Source organism: Podarcis pityusensis (assembly GCF_964106645.2).
Source record: "Podarcis pityusensis genome assembly, chromosome: 13".
In the NCBI taxonomy this organism is placed as follows: Eukaryota; Metazoa; Chordata; class Lepidosauria; order Squamata; family Lacertidae; genus Podarcis; species Podarcis pityusensis.
In genome coordinates, this window is record NC_138038.1 from 49,516,614 (window position 1) to 49,540,822 (window position 24,209).

A 24,209-nucleotide genomic window follows, 5' to 3' on the forward strand; every position below is an offset into this window, starting at 1 on the left:
GGCCAGCGAATGTTGGCAATCCCATTTCCTGGCATTTGGCAGGAGCGCATGCCTTTGTTCCGGAGGCAGGCAGTGATCTCAGAGGAGATGTGCTAAGCAAACCATATTGGGATCTGGACCCAGACGGGAGATGGGGGGCTGGGAGGGAGAGAGAGCACCCTATAGGCACCATCAGGGGTTGTAAATAGGGGAAATAAACCTATTAAGAGGTAGAAACAATGGCTTAGCATTAATTAATTAGATTCTCCTGGTATGCCCCACAGAGGAACTTACGGTCTTCAAATAAAAACATCTTGAAGGTCCCAGGCCTCAGAGAGGTTAGGCTGGCCTCAACTAGAGCCAGGGCTTTTTCGGCTGCGGCTCCATCCTGGTGGAACGCTCTGTCACAAGAGACAAGGGCCCTTCAGGACTTGACATCTTTCCGCAGGGCCTGCAAGACAGAGCTGTTCCACCAGGCCTTTGGTCAGGGCGCAGCCTGACTCCCTCCTTTGGCAATCTTTACAATACTTTAGTTTATGGTTGCCATCAATTTTGATTTTAATTAATTCTTTGATGTTTTTATAACGTTGCACTATTTTAGTGTTGTTAGCCGCCCTGAGCCCGGCTTCGGTTGGGGAGGGCGGGATATAAATAAAATTTATTATTATTATTATTATTATTCTTGTGCTGCAGGAGGAAAACTCTTTTCTCTCTCTCTCTTGCACCACGTCTCGTTTTATAAACTGCTGATCCAGGCCAGACTCAGCCAGGAAATTTGTGAAGGGTGCCTCTGAGCATGCACAGAGTGCCTTAGCCAGACCACTAAACAAGGAAGCACGACCAATCTGTTCCCCGTGGCCCATCAAAGGACACAGCGGCTTACAGGTCATGCTGGAGCCCCGGCTGCTGAAATTGCCCTCTGGCTTTGAACAGCTGCGCAGCAGACAGAAATTCAACAGAGAGCGCTTCGCCCGGGGTGAGCTGAGGCCTATGGCAAGAAAGTAAACATTGGGGCAGCACTGTGTCTTTCGGAGCCTCGGTTTCCTGTATGCCATAAAGAATTTATGCCTGCTTTTTCATATTTCCTCCCCCGAGAGCCACGATGGAGCGTGCATTAGAAGATGCTAAGTTCGCTTGCATAAAAATCCAGAAATGGGGCGAGGAGTGGATGCCTGCAACCTCCTTTGCTAAGTTGCTTCTCCCTTGATAAGCAGCAATTCTCTGCAAAGTGAGGGGCCCGGAAAACACTTGCCTTTACTTATTTACGCAGAGCGCCCAACTGCATATGCGGCTCTTGGAGCTGGCTGTTTTGAGCGCAGTCACGCAATGCTGATAAATGGAGGAGGCTGGCTGCAGAACTTTCCCAGTGATAGCCCGGGGCCACAATAATCTGGGTGGGAGATTCCCTAGGATAGAATTGCGGGGGAGAAATTGGATTAAGTTCACATTTGAAGGTGAACCTATCTATTTCACACTCTCTGCTTGCTCCGTGGGGTAGGACCTAAACCAACGGATTCAAATTCCGTGAAAGAAGATTCCGACTGTACATTAGAAAGAATTTTCCAGTGGAAAGAGCCATTTGAAAGTGGAACAGACCCCCTCAGAAAAGTGGGGGGCTCTCTCTCCTTAGAGGTTTTTAAACAGATGTTAGATGACCATACGTCAGGAATTCTTTAGCTATGCACTGCAGGGGGTTGGACTAGATTATTTGGGGGGGGGCGTCCCTTCCAACCCCACCCTTCTATGACTCTGCGAAACCACCCGAGAACCAAACCACAACCGTCTTTTGACCTTTGCACTTCTCTGAATTTTGCAATGCATTTCTTCAACGTGTGCAAAAATGCACATATATGCCAGGCCAGTGACGCATTAAAATGTATTACAGCGGTACCTGGGTTCCCGAATGGCTTAGTTGTTGAACAAATCGGCTCCCAAATGCCACAAACCCGGAAGTGAGTGTTCCAGTTTGTGAATGTTTTTCGGAAGCCGAACGTCCGACGCAACTTCCTCGACTTCCAATTGAGTGCAGGAAGCTCCTGCAGCCAATCGGAAGCCGCGCCTTGGTTTTCGAACCGTTTTGGGAGTCGGACGGATTATGTTTGAGAACCAAGGTACCACTGTACTAGTGAAAATGCACTGCATTCATGGAAATCGCTTTGCAAAAATGCACGTGTTATGGACAATAGCATGCAAACACACATCTAAGATCCTGATGGATTTTCACAAGGACTTTTTAAGAATACACCTTGCAAACCGAGTTGGAGGACTCAAAAATGGCAAAGTGAGAAATTGAAAGAAACTGAAATTGTCAGGTTCATCGTTCCCAATGCTGGGATGGAGGGGGGCGGTGAAAGGGGCAACTCTAAGGAACTGTTTGATCTTCCATCAACTAAAATTGCCCCCTGGCAAAGTCTGAACAAGAAGGTCTTATCCTGCCAGCGGATAAAGAGGGAGCCAGTCTAACCTCTCCTGAGGGAGAATTCCACAATCTGGGGGCCACTGCAGAAAAGGCCCTCTCTCATGTCACACACATAAAAGAGTAAAAAAAAAAATGTATTCCAATAAAATCAACAGGCTTGAAAAACAAGGAGGCATGATGATATTATCAGGATATGGATATAGGCAACAGAGTAAGAACAATCATATGTAATAAAAGATCGCATAAGCAGAAAAGGTTTCAGCAGATGTCAAAAACTGGACAGCAGAGGCAGGGAGGTTCAGAGGTGCTGCCAAACTAAAAGACTGGTTCCTTGCAGGTGATATGGCGCTTGTAAAAGTGTCTGTTCCGCTGATCAAAGTGGTCGACAAGGCATGTTCAAATGTGGCAGCTAGACTGGTGACTGGGAGCGGCCGCCAGGACCATGTTACACTGGTCCTAAGAGACCTGCATTGGCTCCCAGTACGTTTCCAAGCACAATTCAAAGTTTTGGTGCTGACCTTTAAAGCCCTAAACAGCCTCAAAGGCTCAGTATACCTGAAGGAGCGTCTCCACCCCCATCGTTCAGCCCGGACACTGAGGTCCAGCTCCGAGGGCCTTCTGGCAGTTCCCTCATTGCGAGAAGCGAAGTTACAGGGAACCAGGCAGAGGGCCTTTTTGGTGGTGGCACCCACCCTGTGGAACGATCTCCCTTCAGATGTGAAGGAAATAATCCACTATCCTACTTTTAAAAGACATCTGAAGGCAGCCCTGTTTAGGGAAGTTTTTAATGTTTAATGCTGTATTTTAATATTCGAATGGGAGCTGCCCAGAGTGGCTGGGGAAACCCAGCCAGATGGGTGGGGTAGAATAAATTGTTATTATTATTATTATTTGTTGAAGTATACTTGTCAAAGTATTAATCAAAATGGCCTTACCTCTGAGCATGTGCAGAGTGAGGCCTCCTCACTGTGCAACCAGCTGGGAATTAATTTATTTAAAAGGAGGCAAAGACGACATTTGCTTTCTTCTTCCGAGGCCCTGTTTCCCAAGCTGGGCCGTGATGAGTCTCCTGGCATGGCTTCCTTCCATTGCGGTGTTCCCACGTCTTTCATTTGTGGTAACCTCTGAGAAACCCTATTAATCTGGTGGTGATACGTAGTTGTTCTCCTGGCGCTGAGGCTGTTTCGGGAATGGAAGCCGGCCGTGGAATGGTTTCTGAATACATCAGGTCCTGTTACTTAAAAAGAACCCGCTGGGTTGAAACCATAATCAGAGTAGACCCAATAAAACTAATGGACTTAAGTTTGTCATGTCCATCCATCCATATGACCCATTACAAATGGGGCAGTTCTACACCATCCATTCAAAGCACATTATTTTCCCCAAAGAATCCTGGGAGCTGTCGTTTGTTAAGGATACTGCAAATTGTGGTTCTGTGGGGAGAAAACTACAGTTCCCAGAATTCTTTGGGGGAAGCAAAGTGCTTAATAATAATAATAATAATAATAATAGTAATAATAATTTATTATTTATACCCCGCCCATCTGGCTGGGCTTCCCCAGCCACTCTGGGCGGCTTCCCAAAAAAAATATTAAAATACTGTAATACATCAAACATTAAAAGCTTCCCTAAGCAGGGCTGCCTTCAGATGCCTTCTAAAAGTCTGGTAATTGTTCTCTTTGACATCTGGTGGGACGGCGTTCCACAGGGAGGGCGCCACTACCGAGAAGGCCCTCTGCCTGGTTCCCTGTAACTTATGCGTGCATCGGGTGTGCTTTAAACTGCTGGTGTTGACCCCTTTCCCCAACCTTAAGCATTTATGCACAGCAGCCGCCCTACTTACTCAGAAGTACCCTTCGCACATGCTCAGAAGCAGTCTTTGCCGTTTAGCAAACTGCAGGTTTGTGCCATGTACACCTTCTGTAGGTGCCATATCCACTCCAGCTCTGAAATCTGGCAGGTGCTGACTCGAGCCAGCTCACAGATACAAGGCAGCAGGAGTGGTTTGCTCTGCAGACGCTTTCTCGTGATGTGGAGCGCACGGGCAGATTGGATTTGCTGTTGTGCTGAGTGCGCTGCAAGAACCGGCCGCCTCAGCCAAATCGGAGTCCCCAGGCTACGCGGTGATTACATGGAAGCTTCCTACCCTGGTCCTGCTCTCCGCCAGAATTGCTTTCGAAAATTCCTTGAGGCTTAAGAGGTCAGCGTTTATCAAGCTGTTGTCTTGCAAAGTACATCAAGGAACGGTACCAATTTGATTAGCGGTTCCTGAACTGTGTTCACAGGAACCCCAGAGTGCCTCAGAAGCCTCTCCTTGCTTCCTTAGCGTGAGATCAGCCATGGCGGAGAAGCCACCTTCCAAATCAGTTTGCCAACACATCTCCCATGCCTCCCCTCCCAGAAGGCACACTTATTACTCTCAAGTCGACCCAACATGCCCAGTGTAAATGGTTGCAGCTATGGATACCGTACCCCTTCCCATCGCCATCCCAGTTTCAAATGTCACCCCGCAGAGGATTCTCACAATTCCCCACAATTTCTTGGGGGAGCCGTGATGCTTAAACTGGTATAAAACTGATGTTTGAAGACCAGGTATATTCTAGGATGGTTGCCATTCTGTGCTTCCCATAATCCTTTGCAGGATGCAGGAGTTTGTCAGCAGACAAATGAACAGGGATGGGAAGGGTTCTCCAAAGTTAGGAAATGTGGAATTGGGGGGGGGGGGGGAGCGGACCTGGATTACCGAGGGGGGCGGCGGAATGGAATGAGGGGTATTTTATTTTGTTAAGTTGTGGGTGAACGTATCAGACGACACAGCGATTCTGCAGGCAGCTCTTGTTTAGTCACAGGCCAGAACAGAACTGAACTGAAGGGTTCAGCCAGCCTGCTTATATAGAGCTCAGCTACAAAGCAACAGTAACAACTTTCTGTAACTATCCAATCACTGAACGCCACTTCCAATCCCTTATTTGCATATGTGGACCTGAGCGAAAACTATTTACAGAATCCCCCCGCTGGCCCAGGGTGATAACTTCAGTACATAACATATTCCACCACCCCCAACCAATCACTAAATGGCAGGAGCCGCTGTAGGGTCCATTTTCTGAAGTAACTTTCACAGGAGCAGAACAAAACTCTCCCACTTGCATGCACAGGCCAGCTTTTCTGTTTACAGGAAAACTAAGTTTCTGAGTCTCATTTTGCCTTGATGGCAGGCCATTTCTATTCCCCCCGCCCAACACCTTGCTAAGATATTTATCACTGATGGCTTTCTCTGTGCACAGGGCCTTCAACGATTCCCATTTTGCTCTCGGCGATTCATAAATAATATCGATTTTTCTCCCTAATGTTTCCAAGTGTGTGTGCGTGCGTGCTACTGTGAAATCACACCTGCTTGCTGGAGCCGTTATTATCAGAAGATTTGCATGGGGGGGTATTGCTGTGTCAGCCCCAGATCTCAGATGCAAAAGTAGTATCCCCCCCACTTCCTTTGGTATCATCACATATATTGCTTGCGTCTGCGTCTCTCAGATGGCATTATGAATTCTTGCAGCTGTGGAATTTTTAATTATGCTCCAGCGCTGTTTGTGACCAAGTCTGATATTTGGGAACTCAGAGATCCTAAATCTCCCTGCCTGCGCATCCTCCAGCGTTGTTTCATTTTTCAGTGGAGAGAAGCATCAGCCGGTCCAAGCTTTCCTGGAAGGTAGAACGCCAGCCCTAAAGCCCTGCTCTCTGCAGAATCGAAAGGAAACACTGTGTGTGTGCTTAGTCAGCGTAGTTATGTTAATTGCTTTCATATGAACTAGTGTCTGTGTTGAAAATCAATTCCAGGGCTGTGACTGGGCACAAATTAAGGTGCATTTAAAGCACTTTGATACTACTTGGAAAAATCATGGTCCCCCCCCCCCCAAAATATGGGAGTTGCAGTTTGTTAAGGGTGCTGAGAGTTGAAAGGAGTCCCATATTGCCCTCAAGAGAACTACAGTTCCCACAATTCCCTGTTAAGAGGGATTGTTAAACCGCTCTGAGAATTGTAGCAGTTCTGGGAGAAAGGGAGAAGTTAGGCCTGGTTGCTAGGCAACCGCTTGGGCCTAGTTAGTGATGCAAGCCTCTGGCTCTCCTGGCTGCTTTGCTGGGCAGTGAGAAAAGGCATGGGGGGGTGAGCTCCATGGTTGCTAGGCAACCACAGGTTGCCGTATCCTCTGACCCACCTTGGGTACGTTAACACGGAGAAATCTGAAGGCTCCCTTGGACAAAAAAACAAGGACACCAGCCAGGAATACCAGAGCAAAACAGCAGCCAGTAGGCTTGGTCTTGATTGAAGACTGTTGCGACAGGACTCCCACCTGCCACCAGGTGGAACAAGATGGAAGCCATGAACAAAAAAGCCCCCAAACTTTTATTAGCTGCTAATACCCATGTTACACCCCCCCCCCAAACTACATCACTCATTCATCACGGTTACATCATGAAAGGGGAGGTCTGGTGGCCGTAATCTGAGCATCCTGGACCCTGCCCCATGGTTCCCCTTGCCCTCCACCAAACACCCATCAAGTGTAACAAAAAAGATCTTTACACATCCCTGTTTCCCAGCCAAGTTCATCACACCCTTTTGTCTTCATCTGGGTTTGTTATTTCTGGAATGGCTACCTGTCTGGCACTCAGGTATCAGGATGCCAGGAATTATCACTCAGGCAGAGGGACTGCTGAGCAGCTGAGCTCACATGTCTATATGAATTTCTGAAGTTTTCCCAGTGAGCCAGTACATAGATGCATTTATCAGTGAATTCTTACATTTGGTATCGTGCAGCAAAGCCCTTTGAACAGACAGGAAGAAACTGTGATGAAGTGTTTTGTGGGGACAAATCACCAAAGTCACAAAAGCGATTGTGCTGGTTTTGGTAGAGGGCTGCACGTGCATGATATCTGCTGGAGGGGCAACCCCCCCCCCCCAACCTATACATAAATTTCTGCAACAGGTACCAGAGAGATGCCTAGGGAGCAAATCCTGGCAGGCTGATGAGCTCCCTGCCCTGGCACCTTCCCCACCCACCTCTTGCTAGCCTGGCACAACCGTCCCTTTGGACCAGCACAATGGGAACAGTATAGCAAGATGTCCTGGGACTTGGAGGGAACTCAGTTGGCCGCCTTGCTCTATAGAAGAAGCCTCAGATTGTGGCGGGGAAAGTAATTGAGGAGGAAGCGGAAAGTGGCGCCGTGGCAGGATGCTCAGAGCGGCTGCCTGATGGATACCGCATTGCAGCCAGTGAAGAAGGGAACCCCAAGGCAGATTCGCACGGGAGTCAGCCTCCACTAGGCGTCAGGCTCGCTGGGTTCTCTCAGGCCGGTCGTGGTCTCCTCCTGCCTAACCCGCCTCTTAGGGTTGTCACCACGAGATAAAAGGCAGCCACTACTAGGCTGCACTGTGGTCATTGGAGGGAAATGAAGGGTGCAGGTGGGGTGCCAGAAGAAGGAGAAGTAAGGGTAACTGCGGCTCCGATACACAATTGTGCAGCTGACACTTGTGCATTCCATACTCTGCAGAGCTTAAATTTAACCTTAATAAAGTGTGGTGCATCCTGCTGGTGATTTTGCAACCATCAGCTTTCCTTTTGCTCCCCCTTGCAGAATTCAGCCTAAGAGCCTGTTCTGCATGTCCACGCTCGGAAGCAGCAATGAGTGCTTCTGACCGCGCACAGAGTGCAATTCCCTCGTCGCTGACTCTTCACACAGCCTCGCGGCCGGAGGATTTGGCACCCTGGGGGCAGAAAGACCTCTTTCTGTAGGAATTAACTACAGTGACACCAGTGTGCTGTAGCAGTTAAGAGTGTTGGACGAGGACCCGGGAGACCAGGGTTCAAATCCTCACTCGGACATGAAGCTCTCTGGGTGACTCTTGGGCCACACACTCCTGCTCAGCTTAACCTACCTCATAGAGCTGTTGTGAGGACAAAATGAAGGGGAGAACCACATACGCCGCCAAGCTCCTTGGAGAAAAAGGTGGGAGAAAATGCAATAATAATGAGGACCAGAAGCATGGAAAACCAAAACCCAGATTTTTCCTTCAGTCTGCCCAAACTACTATATATTCTGGGTCTTGGATTATATTCTGTTCTCTGTGACATCCTTTTTAATGATAAAGTGATAAAGAGTTTGAATAGCTCTGGTTGGCAGAGCACAATCTCTTAATCCCAGGGTTATGGGATTCACCCCGCATTGCAGGGGGTGAGACTAGATGACCCTGGTGCCCCTTCCAAAGCTACAATTCCATGAAGGCTTTTTAGTGAGGGGTGTCTCCCAGATAGATGCGGTTGTCGCTTCCCTCGCCCTTTTCAGAACAATTTAAACGTCGGCTCTGCAGCGAGAGCTCTTTTCTTCCTCCTCGATCAGCGTGCCAGATAGCCGCCCACGCCTGCCCCCCATCCGCTGGGGGAAGCTCTGTATTTGGGACACTGTCAGTAGGAATTTGAAGAAGCAAAACAAAAACACAATCTCTCCCACTTTCAACAGAAGGAGAGACTCGAGGGAGAAACAGAGTGTGCATTCCTTCCCTATCTCTTTCTCAAGGCCTCGTAGATGATGTGTAATGCAGTCATCTGTTCTCCTACCTCGATGCCATCATGTCCTAAAAACAGCCGCCCCAGGGGCTGCTGGAGAGGGGAGGAGGTGGGGAGCAGAGATATTAATTACAGGGATATTCATTAAGAGGAGAAAGGGCAAATATGGGATTGCTGGCGACAGGGTGGCTACCGAGAACAGCACTTTCACCCCCTTTTCCGACGAGAAAAAGCCCGGGCAGGGTGCCAGCCTTGGGCACAGGCCAGCTTTGCAAGCAGAAAGCAAATTTCACAACAGCTCTCGGCCGGGTTCCTGGGGTGGGTGATAGCAGAGCTGAGATACTGGCAGGGGGTCAGGGCAAAAGACCTTGGGAAACTTATCTGCAGAGCTAAGCGTATGGAGGTGCCCCCCCCCTCTGCCCATTCATTCTGCCCACTGGGCATCAGACACTTGGAGAACCCACAAGCAGGGCCGGGAAGTAAAAAACAAAATACCGCTCCACTTGCCTGACCTGCCAGCAACTGGTAATCGGGGATAGAGTGCCTTTGAACGCTGAGGATCCATTCAGCAGTCGTGTTTAGAAGCAATCTAAGGATCTTCGCCGTAATCTTCCCCCTTTTTTCTGTTATTCGGGGTGTTGAAGCCAAGAGCCGATTGGGTATGATTGGAATGATGGGCTGTGGATATAAGAACGAAGAAGAGCTCACAGGATCAGGCCTTTTAGTCCAGAATCCAGTTCTCACAGGGACGCGGGTGGCGCTGTGGGTTAAACCACAGAGCCTAGGACTTGCCGATCAGAAGATTGGCGGTTCGAATCCCTGCGACGGGATGAGCTCCCGTTGCTCGGTCCCTGCTCCTGCCAACCTAGCAGTTCGAAAGCACGTCAAAGTGCAAGTAGATAAATAGGTACCGCTCCGGCGGGAAGGTAAACGGCGTTTCTGTGTGCTGCTCTGGTTCACCAGAAGCGGCTTAGTCATGCTGGCCACATGACCTGGAAGCTGTACGCTGGCTCCCTCGGCCAATAAAGCGAGATGAGCGCCGCAACCCCAGAGTCGGCCATGACTGGACCTAATGGTCAGGGATCCCTTTACCTTTACCTTTATCAGTTCTCATAGTGGCCAGCCAGCCTCTACACTAGAGCAAGCCTGGAGAGTGTTGGCATCTTTGGGAAAAGGGATGACACCCTTGAGGGGAATTCGGTGCCCCTGAAAATCTAACCAACCATTTTGTTTTTTAATGTGCCGAGGCCTGGGTTAAGTGAGAGGGCTCCTGCCTGCTGGCCGGCATCAAGTCGGCTGCTGTGAGAACAGAATGCTGGACTAGATGGGCTCTTCTGGAAGCAATAAACAAAGTGCCTCTGAGCACGTGCAGGCTGCTTTTCTTCCTCACCACCACCATTCGAGAATCACAGCCTTGCCCCCACAGGCGCTGCTTTGAATCCTTGCTGGGGAGCTTTCGGTTTCTGAAGCGAGCGTGCATGGGCACGATCCCTTAGCACTTAAGGCAGAGCTCATTTGCACCCGGGTTGCAAAGCCAGTTCAGATCACATCACAGCATCCTTTGCCAGAATCCCAGGCCTGGAAGGGTGGGGTAAACCCTGACCCAATTTACATCCAGCATGCCCCCAGTCTGGGGTATCATTGTGCGCAAATACCTTCGCCCTCCACCAATACCTCATATTTTTAATCGCAGTTTAGTCATAATTTTTGTGGAGGGGAAGGAGGAAGGCAATGGAGGAAAGCAATCCTTGGGGTCAAGGAAGGCTACGGATCATGTGGGCCAAAAGTGCCAAGGAGACGGCAGGGCTCAGGACAGCAGCCAACTTTTGCAGCGGTTCTGCCAGGCTGATCTGAGATCCGTGGCTTTGGGGTCTAATTACAGAGCTGCCAGGAACCAGGCTGGCAGGCGGTCTTTGTGTCATCCTCCTGAGAGGGGGGACATTTACCCAGCAGGGGGCGCCACACAGAGGCAACAGCCTATTATGCATCCATCTGCAGCCCAGCCTCCTAGCAGATGTTTCCGGGAACAAAAAATAATAATTGGGGGTGTCCCCAACTGCCGTCTCTCAGGAAAGGAATAGGGAAGGGAGTTGATGAGTTGTTGGGAACTGCAAGATGGGAGAAGGCTGCTGTGTTCAGGTCTTCTGGGCTTCCCGTTGTGGCGCCCGGGGCAGATTAAGACCTTTAGAGGCCTTGAGCACTTAAAAGATTTTGGTGCCCCTGTATATATCTAATTCAGAATTCATCACGTGCTGAAATAAACTGAAGTCACTACCACGTGAGGAAAAAACCCACTCAGGCTGTCCTAATAAACTAAACCTAAAATAAACTTAGGGATGTGGCTGGCGCTGTGGGTTAAACCACAGAGCCTAGGACTTGCCGATCAGAAGGTCGGCGGTTCGAATCCCTGCGACGGGGCGAGCTCCCGTTGCTCGGTCCCTGCTCCTGCCAACCTAGCAGTTTGAAAGCATATCAAAGTGCAAGTAGATAAATAGGTACCGCTCTCGCGGGAAGGTAAATGGCGTTTCCGTGCGCTGCTCTGGTTCGCCACAAGCGGCTTAGTCATGCTGGCCACATGACCCGGAAGCTGTATGCCGGCTCCCTCAGCCACTAAAGCGAGATGAGCGCCGCAACCCCAGAGTCGGCCACGACTGGACCTAATGGTCAGGGGTCCCTTTACCTTTACTTTAAAATAAACTTACAGTAACATAATCACACTATTCTGTACACGATAGTCAATTGTCATTCGCTTTTTACATGATGCCTTGGAATCAGTAATAAATAAAACAAAACTCTAGGGTCATTCCCTTATCAGTTATCCCGAGCAAGTTTGGTATCTGAGTTGACGATGTGACAAGTTCAAAGTGATGCGTGTATCATTTCTTTGCGAGTTGGCACATCGATTGCCTCCAAAATCTATGCGGTTAATATTTTGCTCACCAAGAAAACGCTGAATGAATAGTTATCTCTGATGGCTGGACTGGAGTGGTTTGTTCCTCTTGATGAGGTGCAAATGAATGAGAGCGTAAGCGTTTAGAGCAGAGCTTTCCAAACTTTTCATGTTGTGACACACTTTTTAGACATGCTGCATCATTTTCTGACACAGTAATTCAGTTTTACTAGCAAACCAGAGGTTAAACTAACCCTTTTCCAGCCTGGAAAGAGCACAAGGAATGTTTGTGCGATACACCTGCACACTGCAGCCGACACACTAATGTGTCACGACACACAGTTTGAAAAGCTCTGGGTTAGAGGCTGTGATGAATCAAATTCACATGGGAGGGCAGGAACGCAGAACAAATGTTTCTGAGCATGTGCAGAGTTCCTTCTGTAACCTTTGCATCTCTAAGACTGGAAGCAGGGAGGTGGGGGGGCACAGTGTCTGTGGCAAAACAGGGGCTCCTTTCATTTTACACTTGATGTTTTTACAGTGGTACCTCGGGTTAAGTACTTAATTCGTTCCGGAGGTCTGTTCTTAACCTGAAACTGTTCTTAACCTGAAGCACCACTTTAGCTAATGGGGTCTCCTGTTGCCACTGCGCCACCGCCGCATGATTTCTGTTCTCATCCTGAAGCAAAGTTCTTAACCTGAGGTAATATTTCTGGGTTAGTGGAGTCTGTAAGCGTATTTAACCTGAAGCGTATGTAACCCGAGGTACCACTGTATTATGTTTTTAGATATGCTGTAAGCCGCCCAGAGTGGCTGGGAAAACCCATCCAGATGGGCAGGGTATGAATAATTATTTTATTTTATTTTATTTTATTTTATTTTATTTTATTTTATTTTATTTTATTTTATTTTATTATTTTATTTTACTTTATTTTTTCTGGCCCTTGGATCTCCTAGCCTTTAGGGCTTGCTTGTCCTCTGGCGCCACCTTGTGCTCAGTTATGGCAGCACCCCATCTTATGGTTCATCATCTCCTTTGGCCCCAGGGACAAAACTCAGCAAAACTGAAGCATCCCGCAGGAGGTGGGCTGTTGTTTTTTCCAGCTATGCTTTCAGTAGAGCTTTGACTATATTATTAATCACAGCCATTTATTCAGCACTTTTTTTAAGAGGGAGAAGAGAAATAATATACGTGGCGTTTTTGCAGTCCTTGCTTGTGAACATCGTGCAGAGTCGACTTGCCAGGAAGCTGTCTTACACAAAGTGAAGCCATTGGTTTATCTAGCTCAGCAGGATTCTCTCTCCCAATCAGGGATTGAACCCAGGACCTTCTGCATGCAATCAGATGCTGGGCCACTGAGCTACAGCCCTCCAGTGCCCACCCCACCCAACATTCTTAGCATCCCATTGTACAGATGTGGAAACTGAGGCATATGCGACTTGCCCAGGTGATAAGACCACGGCTAGGCAGACTTTGAGCCAAGGTCTCTTCACATCTGGGCCTTTTATCCATTGGATTGTATCCAGATCAGATTGCCAGGGAGCAAAAGGGAAAAGTCTCTCATTGATTGTCTTAGCACAAGAAGGGAGTAAAGTACAGGAACGCTGAACAGTCTTCTCTCTTCGAAATGTTCAGAAAGCAGCCAACAGGCCGTAAACAGGCACCATGCAGAAACTGAAAGAACTCCACACTCTTTGTTACCTTCTTTTGTTTTTTTAAAGGGTCCTTTTATTATTTTTAAAAATCCATCCATACCAGAAAATCTTCTGTCTCTGATTTCCCCCTTCTGGGCCGCCCACCGGCTCAGAATTTTCACTCGGAGTGAAAAGGAGTCGTTTCGAAAATAAATAGTAGAAAATATTGGAAAGCTAAACAGATTGAGGCAGCTGCCTGGGTGGGGTGGCGTTGTTGCGTCTGCGTCAAAGGGAGCGATAAATTTGCGCCACACAACGCACATATTTGGGAGTCATCCGTTTGCCTACAGCCCCGTCCTGCTTTCTCCCCGAATGCCCACCTCCCTGCCCCATGCGCAAGCAAACCACAAGCCACCCGTTCAGACACACGCTAAGGATCACTCACAATCACCCCTGCACGAGTCCATGCTCAGAGTCATGCGCAGGGTTCATCTTAAGTGCGCTTAACAGCAAGGATGACTGCAACGGGACAGCGCACAGCTGCACAATAAATTGCGTTTGCGCGTCCCTTGTTGTGGGAGCGCTCGATTGCACGCTGCTGTTTCTGTGTGCTTCTCCGATGGCACCATACATTTAAAGCACATTCAACGCACATTTAAAACGCATCCAAATTCCCCCAGTGAATCCCAGGACCTGACAAGCTCCCACAGTTCTTTGGGGGCATTCCATGCCCTTTAAGTGTGCTTTAAACGTGTGGTATGCTCATTGTGCAGACATAAAACCCTGTCACACATCGTTGCATGCACAGCTAATGCAAGTGTGTGGCTACAACAGCATGCACAGACACACACACAGACACACACAGATTTGCATCCATTTCCATATTTTACATGCACTCTATGTTTCATTCTGAACATGCACTCTTTTATTATCGCACTGAAATGCACACACACACACACACAGACACTTTTTATAGTAATAGGACCTGCGTAATATAATGCAGTTTTTTAAAAAAATCATTAATGTAAATATCCCTTTCCAGGCAGTAGGGAAGGTGGACTCTGTAGATTTCCCAGCCTTCCCTTGTGAATATGTTCCAAAGTGCTGCCTCCATCTTCCTTTAAAACTTAGCTTGCCCTTTGCTCTTTGGACTCTCGGAATAAGAAAGACTGAGCACACAAACTGCAGTGGTGGTGTTTCTCCTCTTTGTCGAAAACGGAGGTTCCCAGACGGGGATTTGATCCTGGGACGTTGGGAGGAATTAGCGTGTGGGGGGCAGGAAACTCTTAAAATATCATGTTATTGACAGGAAGAAGGCCTGAGACTGCAGCTCCCTTTGGAGCAAAAAGCGTCCTTGAGACGCACTGTTAGATATCACCCCTTTCCCTAACAATTTCCCTGCAAAACAAGCCAAATCCTCAGAGGGTGCGCAGCAATTCTCTTCCCCGTCACGACATGGCCGCTGCACTTCAGTTCCACTGAGCCGTTTTGCCAGGACTGAGAAAAGGGCTGGGAGGGATGCTGGGGCTGTTGCTTAGCAACCGCAGCAAGTGCTTCCTTCCCCATTTCCGGAAATTTCTATCCCGACACGCTAGGCCCATTTCTCCCCACCTCAAAAACCAGCCCGGCAGGTCTGGAATTGTGAGCCACAAAGGAAAACCCCGCTACTGAACGTGAGATTATTTGTGTACAAAAAAAAAACCAACCACACATTTTTTCCTTGCTGGAAATGGGCTCAAATGGTTTTGTGGCATCCGCCCGGTTTCCCTATACAAAATTGCATATTTTGTATGTGGCCCTCAGAACAGCCTGCTGGATTGAGCCCAGGGCCGAATCCAGGATCTTGTTCTTGCAGTGACCGGCTAGATGCCCTAAGAGGAAATCTGCAAAGCAGGACATGAGCTCAAAAGCGAGGTGCATGGATCCCCAAGAACCCAAATCCGGTGACCCCGATTGCCTCCCCAGGCCCCGCTGCAACGACATCACTGCCCAATGCACCGTCGCTCTGGGGAGAAAATGGAAGCCGTCTTCAATCATCTCTCTCACACACACACACTCTCTGGCTTTTATTATTTTTCCTTTGCCTGGCGGTGGAGGTAATAACGATGCAGAAAGCACACTTCTCAGAAAGCCCAAGAGCAACCGGGATAGCTACACAACAGACTTGACGGGGCTTCGGCGCCACCGGGAACCATGGGAAACATCAGTTCCCGGGGTTCCCTGGAAGGGAAGGAGGCACGGCAGCCGCAAGACCTGAGAGATGCTTTTGCCGTGGAGATTGTCTCCTCGCCTGGTGGCCTATGTTCTCTTGCGCCACCTGGTGTCGGAAAAGGGGAGTGCCTGTCTTCATGTCGCCCCCCAGTGGAGGCAAAGAGGGGGCAGCCCCTTGGTCCACAGTGACCCCCAGTGGCCAAGTTGGTGGGGCAAGAAAGCAACCCGCCCAGTTCCCTCGCCCCCACCCACCCACCCACAGTCCGTCGCGCCAGGAAGGGAGCCGCTCATAGGTAAAAATGTGCCATCGAGGTGGGCTGAGGCGCCGGAGGCTCCGCCCCCTCGCCGCAGTGCCCCCCGGCATCCCCCAACAACTTCTGGCAGCGGGCCTTGTAGATGTCCCTCTCGTGAGCCACCCTCGCCACCTCGGCGCGCAGGGACTCCAGCTGTTGCGCCAGCTGGGACTTTTCGGCCTCGAGGACGTGGCGCTGCTGAACCCTCTTGAAGCGACACGACTGGGCGTAGCCGCGGTTCTTGAGCGTGCGCCGCTTCTGCTTCAGCCGCTGAACCTCGTCTTTGCCGAAGCCGCGCAGCTGGCGGTTGAGGTCGCGCACCGACATGGAGACCAGCTGCGCGTCGGAGAAGCGGTCGCAGAGCGTGGACAGCTGTAAAGGAAGGGAGGGAAAGGGAGAAGAAACACCGGTGAGTAGGAGAGCCGAAAATCCCTCCGGAGACGTTTCCCTGAGGAAATCCCTCAGGTTCCCCCCCCCCCCGTAACCAACCAGCCTCCCTGGTGGAAGAAAATCTCCACGGCAGAATTATCTGTGAATACCCCTTGCCAACTTTTGTCCCTGCCCGGATAACTCAGTCGGTAGAGCGTGAGACTCTTAAACTTGGGGTGGGATGGTTCGAATCCCACATTGGGCAAAACATTCCTGCGTCGTAGGGAGTTGGGCCTGAAGATTCTCAGGGTCCCATTCAACTCTACAATTGTATGATTTTATGTTATGTTTGTTTATATTTATTTACAGTCATACCTCGGGTTGAAGTCGCTTCAGGTTAAGCCTTTTCGGGTTGCGCTCCATGTCGACCCAGAAGTAACAGAGCGCGTTATATCCGGGTTTCGCCGCTTGCGCATGCGCAGACGCTCAAAATGACATCACGCGTATGCACGGAAGCGGCGAATCGCAACCCATGGATGCGGGTTGCGTTCGCTTCAGGATGTGAACAGGGCTCCGGAATGGATCCCGTTCGCATCCAGAGGTACCACTGTACTTTTCTGGTAGATCTCCACATTGTGGCTCTCAGAGGCATGTAAGGGAAGGGTGTTCTGCACATGCTCAAGAGCATTCGTCTTTACATCTCCAGTGCTTGGAAAGCGAATAGCAGGCAGTAAAAGTCTTGGGCATAAAACCCTCTTAACTACAGCAGTGGGAGGGGCCTATGCTTGTTTATTTCCTGGTACGACACGTTGCACATGTTAGAATCCCAGGATTGTAGCGCTGGAAGGCACCCGAGGGTCATCTAGTCCAACCCCCTGAAATGCAGTGATCTTCCGCATAACATGGAGCTCAAACCCACCACCTTGTGATTAAGACCCTCCGGCTCTAACCGACTGAGCTGTCTCAGGGGGACCTTTCTTTTATTGGACTCTGGAATGGAAAAATAGGCCTCTGGTCTGAAAAAGGACCCTTCCGTCTCTCCGGCCTTTCTCCTACGAACCTCTCGGCACTTTACAGAGCCCCCCCATTCTGTCTCCCACTCCCCAAACGCCCATAATTCAACCCACCCACCCGCCAACCTCTTCCCGCTCCCTCTCACCTGCTGCTGTTCCCCACCGGCTCCCTCGATGGCCCCTAAGAAACCTTGGAGCTGTGGGGCCGTTCCGCCCCGAAGACCCCCATCCATCACCGGGACGCCCAGGAGAGCCTCCACCGCCTCGTCCAGACCTGGCATCATCTGGGCTTCGGGGCCACCCCCTGCCGCCGCCGCCGCCAGCGTCTGGTGGAGTGTGGCCATCCAGTACAACTCTTCGAGGGTGGACTTGGGGTCGCCCGCCTTGTCCAAGGTGGGCGAAGGGGGCACGGAGCTGCAGGGTGTGGAGCTCAGGGAGAAGCTGCCCCCCGTGCGGGACACTTCCTGCTTCACCTCAAAGCGCAGCAGGTCGATGTCGTCCAGGTACTCCAGGCTCAGGGGGCTGGGCGGCGGGGCACCCATCCTGCGCAGGTGGGGAGAAGAAGCGGGGAGATTAGACGGCTTCTCCCTGAGCTTTCCCCAGGGATGGAGAGCAGACCTTGGAAGCCTGAAGGTCGGCTTAATGGATTAGCTCTCCGTGTCAAAACAAACCCAACATCCTGTTCTTCTATACTTGGTCGAGACCATATAACACCGGTCTTGAAAGACCTACACTGGCTCCTAGTACGTTTCCGAGCACAATTCAAAGTGTTGGTGCTGACCTTGAAAGCCCTAAACGGCCTCGGTGCAGTATATCTGAAGGAGCGTCTCCACCCCCATTGTTCTACCCGGGCACTGAGGTCCAGCTCCGAGGGCCTTCTGGCGGTTCCCTCCCTGTGAGAAGTTACAGGGAACCAGGCAGAGGGCCTTCTCAGTAGTGGCGCCCTCCCTGTGGAACGCCCTCCCACCAGATGTCAAAGAGGACAACAATTACCAGACTTTTAGAAGACATCTGAAGGCAGCCCTGTTTAGGGAAGCTTTTAATGTTTGATGTATTACAGTATTTTAATATTTTTTGGGGGAAGCCGCCCAGAGTGGCTGGGGAAGCCCAGCCAGATGGGCGGGCTATAAATAATAAATTATTATTATTATTATTATTATTATTATTATTATTATTATTATTGGTCCACACCAGCCCCCCAACTGAGGGGCGCCAGCCCCCATGCTTCCTAGCCCCTCTCCGCTGCCTCGCAGCAGAGCAGGGCAACTAGAATATCGGGTGCCAACAAATCCTGCCGTTGGGAGGGGAAAAGTTAACCCAGGGTGGGCTGCTTCAAATTCTGAAACAGAAAGGGAACCCCCTACCTAGCCAGAGGGTACTCTCGGACTGTGGTTTTATTTTTATTTTTAATCATTTATTCAATTCATATACAGTGGTACCTCAGGTTACATACGCTTCAGGTTACATATGCTTCAGGTTACAGACTCCGCTAACCCAGAAATAGTGCTTCAGGTTAAGAACTTTGCTTCAGGATGAGAACAGAAATAGTGCTCTGGCAGCGCGGCGGCAGCAGGAGGCCCCATTAACTAAAGTGGTGCTTCAGGTTAAGAACAGTTTCAGGTTAAGTATGGACCTCCAGAATGAATTAAGTACTTAACCTGAGGTACCACTGTACCGCCAGATCTCAGGACGGATCTTCGCAACATAAAACTACGACAGCAGGCTATTCATGTTTACATATGTATTAGGATAATAATATCAATTCCGTTCCAGAATGCATGGGAGTACATTACATTGTATTTTTTCCTACATTGTATATATTCATATATTGTTTCTTTCTACGCATTTATGTCCCATTTTGTTTTCCGTTTCTTTTTCTTTGCATCCCTTTCTTCGTAACAGAAACCTTTTCTGTCAAAATATTGATACAAAAAACCCCACGGAATACATAGTAATAATAAGAAGGATATAAAAACAAGGACAACGGCAAACCAACCGTCCCCTCTCCCACAACAGATTTCAAAGGGTGTCGGATGTCAAGTCAGCTCAAGGCCTGGGTGAAGAGGACCCTTGTCGCCCGGCACCTAAAGGTGCCTAACAAAGGGCTGCCTCACGGTTAATGCCAGTGTGGTATAGTGGTTAGAGTGCCGGACGAGGACTTGGGAGATCCGAGTTCGAATCTTCACTCGGCCACAAAGCTCACTGGGTGACACAGTCACTGCCCCCTCAGCCTAACCTAGTTTTCTGAGGAGGGGGAGGACCACGAACCCACCCCCTTGAACAGGAAGGTGGGAGATAATGCACAAAACAAAGGCCCAGAACGGCACTTTTCCCGTTGCAGAGTTCCAGTTCCTGAACAAACTACTTTTCCCAGGAGTCTCTTGGGGGTGCAGTTTCTGATGTGCTTTAAATAGTGTGGGTCTGACCTATACACATTAAGGCCAGCCAGCCAGCCAGCCAGCCAGCCCCGAGCAGCTATCCTGTCCCTGTTAAGATTATGACCAAGATCTGCAGGAATAAATCTCGCCTTTTCACTCCAAGCACCTCCATTAATCACCCGCTGCAAACAGCTGTTTCCTGTTGAACTTCTGGTCGCCCCACCCTGCCTGCCTAGGACATCTCCTGCCTCTCTTGCTGGAGGGAGTGCAAGGTTGCGGGTATCACTGGGCGCCGTCGCAGAGTGTTTAGGGTGAAGTTAGAAGTCGGGGGCTTCTGATCAACCTGGAGCAGCTATAAAAAGCAGCAATTCTCCCTCTCCCTTCACCCCATTCCTGGCCAACCTGTCTTCTTCCCCTCTCTTAAGAGCAGACCAAAGACTCTGGTCTCCGGCAGCGCACTAACCACTATACCGCACTGCCTGAAAACGCCGTCGGGTTCTGTCGGTTCTGGTTTGATCGCAGCGGAAAACCCTTCCTGGGTCCCTCGAGTTTGGTTTTCATATCCCTCACTTTCAGAGACACGCAGTGCTTCCTGGTCCCATTCGCTCTGACTGGTTTTACAGACTCCTGCCCCTTCTGTGTCCCGTCCTTAAATAAGACCCACATTCAAAGCTGCTGTCCTAAACCCACTCGCTTAGGAGTGAGCCCCCCCCCCAAGCTAAAAGGGACGTACCTCTGAAGAAAGAAGCCCAACAGGAGAGTAGAGGGGAGCCCACATCATCCCTGCGGCTGGATCTAGGGCAACGTCCCCGCAACCTGGTTCCCGCTGGGAGTTGTAGTACAAAACATCTGGAGTGAGCCAGGTTGTGGGGCTGGGGGAGGCCTGCTGTAGATGCAGCCCTTTCTTACAGCAGCCTTCCAGGCGAAAGCAGAAACACTCAAGGAAAGTGATTTAGGGGAGAGAGAGAAAGCAAACGAAAGCTAGAAGACCACAAGTTGCTCACCGCTCTTCCCAAACGCCCCACACACAGACACAAACCCTCAAACGCCTCTCCAAGGCTGTTTTGCTGTGGATCTCCAGGAGAGAGGAAAAGAGAGGGGGGAAAACAGCACCCAATAGGTTTGGGGCACCTTGGGGTGGGGGGAAAGACCCCCCCCCACACACACACCAGGAATGAACCCTGGCCTAGCCTGTGACCTCCCTGCCCACCTGTTTGTTTGGGAGTCCATCTGCCGCCTCCTCGCAGCTCCTGTGCTCCAGCTGTTGACCTTCCTGGCCCCTGCCCACTGCTGCCAGGGGAGGGTGGCAGTCGCCCAGCCCAAGAGACCAGAGCCCGGACTCCGGGGTCCCATTTAAAGCTCCAGGGAAGGCTGAGCTCACAGGGACGCATTAGCCACCGGCCAATGGAGAAGGGACCTTGGACCTCATTAGCATGCCGGGGGAAAGGGGGCAGGCCCACGCCCATTTTGCCTCTGCACCCCCCAGCCCAGAGGCCTCTTCCCACTTCTGTGGGAGTTGCTCGAGGTTGTCCCTGAACCCTCCGCGCCAAGGAAGCCAGTTTCGTTCTGCTCAGCACTTCCTCATCTGGAGAGAAGAAGAAAAAAGCACAGAGGCCAAGTTGTTGTTGTTTTTCGCTCCTCCGGCCTCCCAGCTGCGGTTGTGCAGCCAGTCACACAATCGCCGGAGAGGCCTGAGTCACAGTTTCCAGGCAGAAAAGCTGGGAAGGGCTGTGCCCCCCTCCAGAGTGATGTTTCTGCAACATTCGTCCCTTTCGCCACATTCATTATTTCACCCTTTTCTCAAGGTGCCATAAAGGGTACTCCCTCGATTCATCCTCACGACGAACCTGCGAGGTAGATTAGGCTGAGAAGCAGCGACTCAAGGTCGCCCAGCAAACTTTGTGGCCAGATGGGGAGCCCCACACTCTCGCTGCTGCCCCACACTGGCTTTCGGGGCACGAGAATAGCACATCGGGTCACAAGATTCTGCGAGGAATCTTGGGAACTGTAGTTTATTGAAGACGCCACGGTTTGTAGCACTGTGAGCGGGTAAACTATAGTTTCTTTGCGGGAAGGCGTGACTTTCAAAGTGATGCGCGGTGCCGACACAACCTTTGCGGTGGAGTCACGCCATTTCAGTTGGTTCTGTAACACGACAGAAGCAGGGCCAAAATAAAACCGGAAGATTTGAGGCAGAATGATGGGATTTCGGCAGAAAGCCGTAGGGTGCTCACCAGATAAGAATGAAGCAGTGTGGCCGCACCAAAGGCTTTTCAGGGGCAAACAGGATTGTTTGTGACCTTCCTGATTGCGCCCCGAGTGCGGATTATGATGAATGTGCAGTGAAAAGGAACGTTTCGCAGGGAAGAAATCTAGAAAGGGGGAGAGCAGGGTGTGATGGAAAGCTGTCCTGGTGGGGGCAGCTGAGATGGGACTGTGCGCGGTTAGCTCAAGTGCAGTGCTAATAACGCCAAGGCTGTGGGTTCGAATCCCCGTAGGAGCCAAGAAAACCTCTTAGCTCAGCGGTAGAGTACAGGATCTGCTTTGAAGAACATTGGGGAGACTGCTCTGAGGCCACATATAAGGCAGGGCTAAGACAGACCCCTGCCTGGATCCCTAGAAAGCCACTGCCAGCCAGTGTAGGCAGTATTGAGCTAAATGGGCCATCAATCTGGCTTGGCATAAGGCAGCCTTCTGGGGTTCCTCTCCCCTCCTCTGCCTCCCTCTTTCCCAGTTCCCAGTCCTGGCTGAACCCTTCAGCCCCTCAGTCACAGCCTTCGCTTCAGGCCCTGCTGTCAACGACAAAACGGCAGAAGCCACGAAACAGTCATAATGAGCACCTCTGAGCATATGCAGAGGGAATTTCTGTCCCTAACCGCAGCTCGCCTCGTACATGCCTGGGGCTAGGAGGAGGGAATCGAAGCCGGGTTGTTCTCCGGGTCCATTTAAAATATAGAAAGCTGCCTCCTGTTTTGCGTGGAGAAGCACTCTGCACATGCTCAGAAACAAGGCCGTTTTTGTAAGCAGAAGCCGTCTCCCTCCAGGAAGGCATTCTAGAGACCTCCTGCCCTTTCGCCCTTTCTATTTTCATCCAAGGTTCTTCCCCCCTGGGGGGAAAGGCACTCTGCGTACGTTCAGAGTCGTGGTCAGGGAGAATTGCCAGAACTTTCAAAAGCAAACTTTCTCTCTCGGGTGACTCAGCTGAGTCCATTTTGATGCAACAGGGCGGTGCTCGGCTGGGGAGGTGCGCACAGAAAACGGGCGAAACCTCACTTTGGCGCATTAAAAGGCCCCCGTTCGTGGGGCAGGTTTGGGGCAGCTGGGGGGCTGGCCGGGGGGGACGACATGTTATCCAAGCCCAAGCCTGTGGCCCGGTTGCCATGGCTTCTGCCCCGGCCTACGCTTTCCTAATACCCAGCGGTTGCTAGGACAAAGGGGCCGGGGAGCGTTGCTAACCCTTTGTGACAGGGGATTCTCGGCCTATTCAGGGTGACGTCACCTTGTCATCAGGCCTCACCCCACCGCTGGCCCGGACGCTGCCAACCCTGGCGTGACCTCCCCACCTGACCGGGCCCTGTTGTTAAGCTGAAAAGTGGGGGTAAAGCAGGGGGGGGAGCCTCCCCTGGCAAAATAACAGGCCCTTGTCCTGTTAGCCCCTGCCAGTCCCCTCCGTCCGCTACGCAGCGCTCAAACAAACAAACCCAAAAAGTTTGGGAGGTTATGCACAAAATGCGCTTTTTCTTCTTCTTGCTCAGTGTTGATTCATCTGAGTGGACTGCCTTGCAGGGGGCGTTATGGGCTTGATTCTGAATCCTCTGCTGCCTTGTGGGAGCAGAAAAGGCTCAGGAGCGAACCCGACATACCCTCCGACATTTCTCCGATGGAAATAGGGACGTCGCATTCCATCGTTATCGTTTTACTATTTCTACCCCAAGCTTTTTATTGGGTTGCCCCAGCACTCCAGCATATATAAGAAACAGAATAAAACATTAAACATTTTTAAAAAGACTCGACGCTTGCTTCTTGGGAGAAAAGCAGTGACAAACCTAGACAGCATCTTAAAAAGCAGAGACATCACCTTGCCAACAAAGGTCCGTATAGTTAAAGCTCTGGTTTTCCCAGTAGTGATGTATGGAAGTGAGAGCTGGACCATAAAGAAGGCTGATCGCCGAAGAATGGATGCTTTTGAATTCTGGTGCTGGAGGAGACTCTTGAGAGTCCCATGGACTGCAAGAAGATCCAACCTCTCCATTCTGAAGGAAATCAGCCCTGAGTGCTCACTGGAAGGACAGATCCTGAAGCTGAGGCTCCAAGACTTTGGCCCCCTCATGAGAAGAGAAGACTCCCTGGAAAAGACCCTGATGTTGGGAAAGATGGAGGGCACAAGGAGAAGGGGACGACAGAGGACGAGATGGTGGGACAGTGTTCTCGAAGCTACCAGCATGAGTTTAACCAAACTGTA

At 50.5% G+C, this 24,209-nt stretch overlaps 1 protein-coding gene across 1 annotated transcript; it reads right to left on the reverse strand.

Moving 5' to 3' along the window:
- Positions 1–15,523: 15,523 nt before the first annotated feature.
- NRL (neural retina leucine zipper) lies at positions 15,524–21,166 on the reverse strand. Its single transcript, XM_080978780.1, has 3 exons — positions 20,958–21,166; positions 17,516–17,912; positions 15,524–16,359 (listed from the first exon to the last, which is right to left on the reverse strand). The coding sequence occupies exons 1-3, from the start codon at positions 21,098–21,100 to the stop codon at positions 15,982–15,984; spliced, it is 918 nt and encodes a 305-aa protein (XP_080834906.1). The 5' UTR covers positions 21,101–21,166; the 3' UTR covers positions 15,524–15,981.
- Positions 21,167–24,209: the final 3,043 nt, after the last annotated feature.